Source organism: Salmo salar, chromosome 15 (assembly GCF_965601325.2).
Source record: "Salmo salar chromosome 15, fSalSal1, whole genome shotgun sequence".
NCBI classification, from domain to species: domain Eukaryota; kingdom Metazoa; phylum Chordata; class Actinopteri; order Salmoniformes; family Salmonidae; genus Salmo; species Salmo salar.
In genome coordinates, this window is record NC_138305.1 from 57,812,767 (window position 1) to 57,823,824 (window position 11,058).

Genomic DNA, 11,058 nt, shown 5'->3' on the forward strand with positions numbered 1-11,058 from the left:
TCTCTACTCAAGGCATAACTTCATGGCAAATAAAAAACACAGAATGTTTCTCTTTTCATCCTTTCATTTCTAGATACTTTGGGCAATATAGGGATAGGCTATGCCATTCATTTCAAGTCCTTTATAGACAGTTCATATTCTCAGTGCATATATGGGCTGTACAATTGCCTTTTATAAACGTTTGGATGTGACTATAGACCGGTAGATTTTTTAAAATGTATTTCAAATGTTTGTGTGATTTCATTTAAAACATAAAAGTATCATCCCATAAATTAATTTACAGAGGGCCAACTATTTTTAAGCAGGCGAGTTCCACGGACGTCATTCCTCAAGCTGAAAGGATACAGCCCAACCCAACCGAACCGGAATTAATGTCATTGCACTTGCATGTCGCATATTTAGTAAATTCTCCATATTGGAAACGATTAAATAAATATAAACGTTAAAATGCCCTTGTTTGAAGGGTTGGGGAGTGGAGGGGAGAAAACTGCAGTAGTCATTGATTTAGGAGCAGCCTACACGAAGTGAGTATTTAGCTAGCTAGCTATGTTGTTAGCTGGCATAGCTAAATTTGGCTAGCTGACTACGTTAACTACTGTTAGCAACGTTGCCACTGCCAGTTATAACTGCTAAGTAATGAACATCAATCAGAGATTTCATGAATTTAAGTAAATATAGACCGAGTGTCCACTGTTTAAAGCACGTTATTTAGTTAGCCAAAATGTGTTAGTAATATGCTATTGCTGAAAAAGGGCTAGCAATGATGTTTAACGTTAGCAAGATGTCTGGCGCCTGGGGCAGGTCATATGAGAAACAGATGAGACCCTCAATGACAACTCTGCTTCTGTTTCTGTACTGTATATTGACACACACTAAGGCCTTTTGTCAATGAATGTGGACTCAATGAGTATTGACACTGTCTGACAAGTGCCAATGATTTCACCCACCAAACTAAATGGTTTTGTATGATGATGCAGATGTGGCTTTGCTGGAGAGACGGGGCCCAGGTTCATAATTCCCAGCGAGATCCAGAAGCCTGGACAACAACAGGTGAGTTAGTTACTGAGCGAATGACTAGTGCTATTTAACTTATTGACAGACCATATTCAAATGGACAGCCTCGCATATTACCATTAGTGACGGTGTGTGTGTGTCTTCTGTCACAGTCTATCAAAGTAGTTCAGTACAACATCAACACAGAGGAGCTCTACTCCAACCTCAAGGAGTTCATCCACATGCTCTACTTCAGGTGAGGCTCTTTTGACGAAGTAGTGTGTGCAATGACTGACACATTAATAGAGAGAACCTGAAAGTAACCATGAGGAAGAAGCCATTTTAGATTTTGGAGATGCATCCCAGGTCATAATAACATGGATGATTGAGTGACTAGACTTGTAGTCTAGAATAAATGTCTGTGTTTACTCCCCTCCTGCCCCGCCCAGGCATCTGCTGGTGAACCCTCGTGACCGGAGAGTGGTGATCATTGAGTCCATCCTCTGTCCCTCCCACTTCAGAGAAACTCTCACCAAGGTCTTCTTCAAACAGTTTGAGGTACTGTCTGAGACCACTGATCTACAGTTGAAGTCGAAAGTTTACATACACTTAGGTTGGAGTCATTAAAACTAGTTTTTCAACCACTCCACACATTTCTTGTTAACAAACTATAGTTTTTGGCAAGTCAGTTAGGACATCTACTTTGTGCATGACACAAGTAACTTTTCCAACAATTGTTTACAGACAGATTATTTCACTTATAATTCACTGTATCACAATTCCAGTGGGTCAGAAGTTTACATACACTAAGTTGATTGTGCCTTTAAACAGCTTGGAAAATTCCAGAAAATGATGTCATGGCTTTAGAAGCTTCTGATAGGCTAATTGACATCATTTGAGTCAATTGGAGGTGTACCTGTGGATGTATTTCAAGGCCTACCTTCAAACTCAGTGCCTCTTTGCTTGACATCATGGGAAAATCAAAAGAAATCAGCCAAGACCTCAATGGGAAAAATTGTAGACCTCCACAAGTCTGGTTCATCCTTCGGAGCAATTTCCAAACGTCTGAAGGTACCTCGTTCATCTGTACAAACAATAGTATGCAAGTATAAACACCATGGGACCACGCAGCCGTCATACCGCTCAGGAAGGAGACGCGTTCTGTCTCCTAGAGCTGAACATACTTTGGTGCGAAAAGTGCAAATCAATCCCAGAACAACAGCAAAGGAACTTGTGAAGATGCTGGAGGAAACGGGTACAAAAGTATCTATCCACAGTAAAACGAGTCCTATATCAACATAACCTGAAAGGCCGCTGAGCAAGGAAGAAGCCACTGCTCCCAAACCGCCATAAAAAAAGCCAGACTATGGTTTGCAACTGCACATGGGGACAAAGATCGTACTTTTTGGAGAAATGTCCTCTGGTCTGATGAAACAAAAATAGAACTGTTTGGCCATAATGACCATTGTTTTGTTTGGAGGAAAAAGGGGGAGGCTTGCAAGCTGAAGGACACCATCCCAACTGTGAAGCATGGGGGTGGCAGCATGATGTTGTGGGGGTGCTTTGCTGCAGGAGGGACTGGTGCACTTAACAAAATAGATGGCATCATGAGGATGGAAAATTATATGGATATATTGAAGCAACATCTCAAGACATCAGTCAGGAAGTTAAAGCTTGGGCGCAAATGGGTCTTCCAAATGGACAATGACCCCAAGCATACTTCCAAAGTTGTGGCAAAATGGCCTAAGGACAACAAAGTCAAGGTATTGGAGTGGGCATCACAAAGCCCTAACCTCAATCCTATAGAACATTTGTGGGCAGAACTGAAAAAGCGTGTGTAGCAAGGAGACCTACAAACCTGACTCAGTTACACCAGCTCTGTCAGGAGGAATGGGCCAAAATTCACCCAACTTATTGTGGGAAGCTTGTGGAAGGCTACCCAAAACGTTTGACCCAAGTTAAACAATTTAAAGGCAATGCTACCAAATACTAATTGAGTGTATGCAAACATCTGACCCACTGGGAATGTGATGAAGGAAATAAAAGCTGAAATAAATCATTCTCTGCTATTATTCTGACATTTCACATTCTTAAAATAAAGTGGTGAGCCTAACTGACCTAAGACAGGGAATTTTTACATGGATTAAATGTCAGGAATTGTGAAAACAACTGAGTTTAGATGTATTTGGTTAAGGTTTATGTAAACTTCCGACTTTAGCTGTATATGTCTACAATAGAGGCCAACCGATTTATGATTTTTCAACGCCTATACCGATTATTGGAAGACCAAAAAAAGCCGATACCGATTAATCGGACGATTTTTATATATTTGTAATAATGTCAATTAAAATAAGTGTTCATTCAGTATTATTGTAACTTAATATAATACATCAATAAAATCAATTTAGTCTCAAATAAATAATGAAACATGTTTAAATAATGCAAAAACACAGTGTTGGAGAAGAAAGTAAAAGTGCAATATGTGCCATGTAAAAAAGCTAACGTTTAAGTTCCTTGCTCAGAACATGAGAACATATGAAAGCTGGTGGTTCCTTTTAACATGAGTCTTCAATATTCCAAGTTAAGAAGTTTTAGGTTGTAGTTATTATTAGGACTATTTCTTTCTATACCATTTGTATTTCATATACCTTTCACTATTGGATGTTCTTATAGGCACTTTAGTATTGCCAGCCTAATCTCGGGAGTTGATAGGCTTGAAGTCATAAACAGCGCAATGCTTGAAGCACAGTGAAGAGCTGCTGGCAACTGCAGGAAAATGCTGTTTGAATGAATGCTTACAAGCCTGCTGCTGCCTACCACCGCTCAGTCAGACTGCTCTATCAAATATAAAATCATAGACTTAATTATAATATAATAACACACAGAAATACGAGCCGTAGGTCATTAATATGGTCAAACCCGGAAGCTATCATTTCGAAAAACAAAACATTTATTCTTTCAGTGAAATACGGAACCGTTCCATATTTTATCTAACGGGTGGCATCCCTAAGTCTAAATATTACTGTTACATTTCACAACCTTCAATGTTATGTAATAATTATGTAAAAATCTGCCAAATTAATTAGCCTTTGTTAGGAAGAAATGGTCTTCACACAGTTCGCAATGAGCCAGGCGGCCCAAACTGCTGCATATAAACTGACTCTGCTTGCACTGAACGCAAGAGAAGTGACACAATTTCCCTAGTTAAAAGAAATTCATGTTAGCAGGCAATATTAACTAACTATGCAGGATTAAAAAAATATACTTGTGTATTGATTTTAAGAAAGGCATTGATGTTTATGGTTAGGTACATTGGTGCAACGACGGTGCTTTTTTGGCGAATGCGCTTGTTAAATCATCACCCATTTGGCGAAATAGGCTGTGATTCGATGAGAAATTAACAGGCACCGCACCGATTATATGCAACGCAGGACAAGCTAGATAAACTAGTAATATTGTCAACCATGTGTAGTTAACTAGTGATTATGTTAAGATTGATAGTTTTTTTGTAAGATAAGTTTAATGCTAGCTAGCAACTTACATTGGCTCCTTGCTGCACTCGCGTAACAGGTGGTCAGCCTGCCAGCAGTCTCCTCGTGGAGTGCAATGTATTCGGCCATAAACGGTGTCCAAAAATGCTGATTACCGATTGTTATGAAAACTTGAAATTGGCCCTAATTAATCGGCCATTCCGATTAATTGGTCGACCTTTAGTCTAGAACCACTTTGCCGGAGGCAGGTGATTGCTGATGTAATGAACCTGGTACAAAAACCCTATCCACCCTGACTAGATGGGTGTAAGCAAAATGGCGAATGCAATCCTCCCCTAAGCCAATTGGGAAGCTAGATGGAGGCATCTCCATATTGCTCACACCTAACAGTAGGTGCAAGACAAAAGGGGCAAGGATTTTATATTTTCAGATCAGGCGAGGATGTTTTGGATTTGTCTCTTACCCATGATGCATCTGTGTTTCCAAGGTGCCCTCTGTGCTGTTTGCCCCCAGCCACCTCATGGCCATAATGTCTCTGGGCATCAACTCAGGCCTGGTGATGGACTGTGGTTACACTGAGACACTGGTGCTGCCTGTGTATGAGTGCATCCCCATCCTGCCAGCCTGGGAAGCTTTGCCTTTGGGTGGAAAGGCCATTCATAAGTAAGTAGTATGCGTGTGTGTTTTTTTGATGGCGTAATCATGTGAAGTATGTTCGCTTATGTGTTACTTTGCTTGCCTCACATACTGAACTTCAGGGGAAACAACCTGTTGTTCACCTCTTGAGAACTGTGTGTTTCAAGCCGTAGTTTCTTGTTTTGCCGGCCTTGACAGAATGAAGTGTGTCAAGGTGTGTGCTTTCAGAGGTACTTGTCCCCCTTTGTTCTAAGTGGCTGTGTGTTTTCTACACTTCAGGGAGTTGGATGGGCTCCTGGTGGAACAGTGTACAGTAGACTCAGACTCCAGTACTGGACAGAGTCTGCCTACAGTCATTGGTAAGACCCCCACATCAGAAACCTACTTGTCAATAACACCAGCAACTTACCTCACAACTGAAGCAGTGCTTTGTCATTGTATAAACTGTGTTAGTTTGCTACCACCATGGATCCTGTTGTTTTCTGTGGCTTTACCATGCGTTGTGAATAGCTGTTGTTGACAGTCTTGTTAATTCATTTTTCAAAATGAGTTTCATAGTGATGCTGGTGTTCCGTTGTTATAAGAAAGGAATGAAAGTTATAATCTCTCTCTGGGTGAATCAATCATGCAACATTTTGTATTCAGAAGTTCTTGTCATGGCGTGATGTGAAAGGAAGGCGAGACCCGCTCCTTCTCTCTTTTGAATTATGTATATACACATGGCCTTCTTTCTCTCCTTCTGCACTGCATCCTGGGGGTTCTGTTCTGTTCTGAGAGTGAATCATCATGAAGAGCAGCAGTAGCTCTCTAGCTAGCTGACGCAGGGCTAGGCAGTTCGGATAGGCATCAATAATTAAAACAGGCATAGCATAAACCACCTCTCTCTCTGCACTACTGAACCACACCACTGCAGAACCACGGCACGACTGAATGGAGTGTTACAGTCAAATTAATAACGTAGACTATGCATTGGTTCGACTGTTATGAATGCATACATTAAACTGTAGCAAACATATCTGGAGCAGGTAAAAGGTATATATCAAATTGGGACTAGTGAACTGCTCTGCACTTATCAAGAGTAGATATAATCCACTCTCTTCACTTTCTCCATAATTCCTAAACACATGAGTGCACCTCCGTAGTCGATTGTGGTTTCGTCTCCTTGTCTCAGATGCACCCCCCATGGCGTGCCCCGTTCGACTGCAACGAGACTCAGTGGTTTAGTACAGTAGCAGAAGCATTGACGTGAAATGAAGGGCTCTGTGAGGTTTGTGTTTAAGGAAGGCTAAGTGGGTCATAGAAAAATAAGTCACTTTCTTTTCATCCTGTCTTTCTTTCCCAGGCTCCATCCCAGAGGAGGTTGTAGAGGATATCAAGGGTATGTTCAGAAGAGACTGAAACCACTTTTGTATTGCCTTCATACAGACAAAACAGACAATGCTGGGACGGGATTCCTGTTTGGCAGTTAAATGAAATTGATTTTGCTACAAAGGGCAGCTAAAGTGAAAATATTTTCAAACACCCCATTCATGTATGTTGGTGTTGGTGCAAGTATATTCACGTAGACCCTCTAATGCTGTTTGTCTTGTTGTCCAGTCAGAACCTGTTTCATCAGTGACCTACAGAGAGGCCTGAAGATCCAGGAGGCCAAGTTTAACCTGGGCGGCACGGCTGAGGTCAGTGATCTTTGACCCCCAAAACTGGGCAGTCAGTCATGACTATGTTTGGATTGTGTCCGGTATTTCAAAGAGTAGTTATTGCTGTGTTCTTCCAATAAATGCCTTTCATTAAAGTTGGTGTGGTGAGTATTATAGTGAGTATATAATCCAGTGCATTCGAGACCCTCACATCCATGTTCTTCCCCTTGTAGCGTCCAACACCACCCCCTGATGTTGATTACCCATTGGATGGGGAGAAGATTCTGCATATTAAGGGACCAATCAGGTAGCTGTTTGTCCTCTGGTCCCCCCACCCCCCTGAATAGCTGTTATGCTTTACTAACACTAGCAATGTGGAAAACTATGGAAAATATCCTCAAATATGGAACATATCCTCAACTGAATACAAGTAATGATACAATTACAAGACACGGCAAATGTGTTGTCCATTTCATTCATGTCCAGTACACTTCCAAACCTATATATTTGGTTCTGTGTCTCCTCTTTAATATCTGGGTCACCTTCTATTATTGAATCTGGGTTGTCTCTGCAAGGTCATTCATCATGAGTGTCTGTCTGCTCTTCTCAGCAGCGGCTAATGAGACGCTGCAATTTCCCCTTGGGGTCCCAAAAATGTTTATTGAATTGAAATAAGGGTTGTCTTTTTTGCAAAGACTTTATTGCAGGGACTCTGAGTGATGTGATGGTTCTGTTTTGTAAGGAATCGTAATACAATTCAGATTTATTGCAGGGACTCTGTGATGGAGATGCTGTTTGAGCAGGACAACGAGGAGAAGAGTGTGGCCTCTCTGGTGCTTGACGCTCTGGTCAAGGTAACATTTGTATTGGTTTCTTTCTGCTCGAACAGCAAAGCGATGAGATGCTGCCAAAATATGTGGGTACTGAATTCGTAAGTTGCAACACTGTCTTCATCAGTAATTACTGCACAATGTTGCGTCGGTCACAACGCCCTTTCATCAGACATCAGCGTCTTCTAATTAAAATCAGCCATTCCATAATTCCTTCCTTCCTTATTTTCCATTTTGTGATGAGGAACGATTCCCCCTGAAACGTACGAGAGACTTACTTTAACCCTGTTACCATAGCAACACTTCCAGACTGGTTCACCGAGGTGAAATCGGCTTGGTTCCTTTGAGAGGAGCCTGATCAGACCAACGACAGACCATTAATCTCAATAGGCAGTGCGGCCTCCATTACTCTTGCTGCTGGCCCAGCACTCTGTAAGCACAGTACCATAAGCACTCGTTGGTCTCAGTGGACTAGTTTGACAGGCAGTCACAGGAAGCTAGTTAACAGTCCACTCCACTTCTCTGCAGTCTACAATGTCAATGAGGTTTCTCTCCTGAGAGACCAGCACTTCTGTCCTGCTCAGGAGTAACAGGGTGACAGGGAAGTCAGCAACCCGAACCTCGTTTATCATGCTCATGTCCAGGTGAGCCTATGTCAGCATTTATAAACTTGCGTGACCATTTTCCTCTCTAATTTCAGTACATGCGTACATTACGGTCATACTGCATGGATGCTGAACTACTTCTACCTGGCTAGTCAGAGTCTTCTTCCTCTCTAGGTTTCTTCCCACCCAGGCCCTAAATAGTTTTTCTTGCCACTGCTGCCTCTGCTTGGCACAGTTTGCTGTAAAGCACTTAGCAAGTACAACTGATTTAGTTGTGCGGAAATGAACAAAATTTGAATGATTTGATTCATTGATACATTTCTGATCATGTTTTTAAAAAAAAAATCTTATTAAACCTCCATTTCTGTCCCATACACATAGACAGATAACAAGCTTGGGAGTTTAAGTCCAGCTTGCTGTTAATTTTGTGAACAGGACATTTGAGAAAATATGACTGATTTGATACATTATTAACCACGTGTTTCCATCTGAATAACCCCCTTAGTGTCCCATCGACACTCGTAAGGCTCTGTCTGAGAACCTGGTGATCATCGGGGGCACGGCCATGCTGCCTGGCTTCCTGCACCGGCTCCTGGCTGAGATACGCCTCCTGGTGGAGAAACCCAAGTACCGCGACGCCCTGGCCACCAAGAGCTTCAGGCTGCACAGTCCTCCAGCCAAACCCAACTGCACCGCATGGCTCGGAGGTGAGACCCGGATTAGTCTGATAACCAGCCTTGTCCATAGACACTGTAGAGCTGTATGGATCCGATGGGTGTAGGAATACAATAGTAGCTAAGCTGCGAGGTGATTGATACTACAGCTAGTGGCCATGGGTTAGAGATCAACCTGCCCCCCTCCAGACTGATTAGGTCTAAACCAGCTGTGAATAACCCTGTGTCTCCTGCTTTCCTCTCCCTGTGTAGGAGCAATCTTTGGAGCACTGCAGGACATCCTGGGTAGCCGCTCCGTGTCCCGTGACTACTATAACCAGACAGGCCGTATCCCTGACTGGTGCTGTCTCAGCTCCCCACCCCCAGAATCAGTATATGATGCAGGGAAGACCCCACCACCGCTCATGAAGAGAGCCTTCTCCACTGAGAAATAAACCACCAGATCAGACAGTGTCTACTTCTAGTCTGCATCTGCTATCCATGTCATCCTATACCCTAAATAGTGCACTACTTTGGGCCCTGGTCCTGGGGAAAATGGTGCCATTTCGGACGTAGTCCACACTAGACACAACAAACTCATCCCAGACATAGAAAGTTAGACCTACCAGATATTATAGGTACGTCTCAATAGTCTATCGTGGCTTCCTCTCATGCTCCCGAGTGGTGCAGTGGTCTAAGACACTGCATCTCAGTGCTAGAGGAGTCACTACAGACCCTGCATCGATTCCAGGTTTTATCACAACCGACCATAATTCAGAGTCCCATAGGGCCAGGGTAGGCCGTCATTGTAAATAAGAATTTGTTCTTAACTGACTTGCCTAGTTAAATAAAGGTTGAAATAAAAACATGCCCTTCCCCTCATTTGTACTGAACAGAATTGGTGGTGGTGAGAGCAGTATGGAAAAATCCTGCGACAAAGGAGACAAGGCCATGAAGTCATGGTAGACTATGGAGATGCACCCAGCATCTCAACCCCCAGACGGCTGTGGATTGTAGTTTTAGTTCTGTCAGTCTTTATGTGCCTGTTCTTGTTCTGTAAGACTCCTCCTGACCTATGCCACACTGCCATCCAGACTCTGCTCACTCTTATCGCTAAACTACAGCTCACTGATACGGTAGTCAGCATTTTATATGAGAGATCTGTGCTGTGGCCATGGATTCCGGGGTCAGGTAGATCAGTTCCTGGCCCAGATCCTTGTAAACAAGGCGGTCTTGATTTGTGGCCGTGTGTTGACCTCCCCTTGAGGCAGAAGTATTGGTTTGACTCTGACGAACGGATGCGTTTCATGTTAAAACATGCTGTTGAGCTGTATTTGAAAACTGTCAGTAACAAAATGTACTGTAGGTGAACCAGATAAATTGCACTTCAGTATTCAAATGTTGCTTTGTCAAGTTGCTCTTTATGTAGTCATTGTGAATGCTACCCCAGGCATTGTTTTTCAGCAAATATGAAGTGTTTTATTAGCCTTGTATTTATTGTTTCTTCTTTGCCATGTAAAACATTGCAATATCAGTTTCAATCTCCCAAGAGCTCATATCTGTAATGCATCAACTCAAATAGCGTTAAATAAACATTCCTGAAACATTCCCACTGTTGCTCCTATCCTTTTCCTTAGTGTTGTCTTTCCTGTCTTGTCTGTTTATGTCGCTCTGCCCCCTCAGTCTTTCATGAGACTTCTTTCTCACTCTCCAGAGCCTTCAAGTGATGTTTCACACTGATATTCCCACAGCTTGCTTCACTGTTAAAACGCATACTGGAGAACATGAATAATGTTCACTCTTTAAGGATGTGAGGAGACAGCACTCAGGGGGTATTGTTTGAAGCTAGATTAGGGGTATTTCCTAGCCTCTTCCAAAGTAATGAACACCAGGCCAAAGTAATCATCATGAAGTGCTGGGTACTGCTAATACTGTGTGACAGTAGTGAGTCTGGCAAGCAAACACCAAGTGGCTTTGACTCTTTCTGTCAAAGACCGACAGACATTTTAAGGTCTTCATCGTTTTGGGTTGATTTGTTGCGCTATTAAACAATGGGACCATGATGCACCAGGTCACTGACACCATTGTGCGGGTGTCTATTCATGATTTCATGAGTTAATTTTTTTGAACCTAGCACCTGCAAGTCATTGGATGTGCTTACACTATGTTTGAAACATGAATGATCTATTTCTGGCATGAAACAGACGGCACCG

General features: G+C 42.5%; 1 protein-coding gene across 1 annotated transcript; it reads left to right on the forward strand.

Moving 5' to 3' along the window:
- Positions 1–322: 322 nt before the first annotated feature.
- Positions 323–10,453, forward strand: LOC106571574 (actin-related protein 10). The gene is made up of 12 exons (XM_014144799.3): positions 323–524; positions 978–1,050; positions 1,167–1,249; positions 1,443–1,551; positions 4,972–5,147; positions 5,400–5,479; positions 6,463–6,498; positions 6,717–6,796; positions 6,991–7,064; positions 7,530–7,611; positions 8,698–8,899; positions 9,119–10,453. The coding sequence occupies exons 1-12, from the start codon at positions 448–450 to the stop codon at positions 9,298–9,300; spliced, it is 1,254 nt and encodes a 417-aa protein (XP_014000274.1). The 5' UTR covers positions 323–447; the 3' UTR covers positions 9,301–10,453.
- The last annotated feature ends 605 nt before the right edge of the window (positions 10,454–11,058 follow it).

Coding starts and splice junctions, on each gene's coding strand:
- LOC106571574 (XM_014144799.3), top strand. CDS start 448: ATGCCCTTGTTTGAAGGGTTGGGGAGTGGAGGGGAGAAAACTGCAGTA. Junction 1,250..1,442: donor ATCCACATGCTCTACTTCAG/GTGAGGCTCTTT, acceptor TGCCCCGCCCAG/GCATCTGCTGGTGAACCCTC. Junction 7,612..8,697: donor TGCTTGACGCTCTGGTCAAG/GTAACATTTGTA, acceptor TAACCCCCTTAG/TGTCCCATCGACACTCGTAA.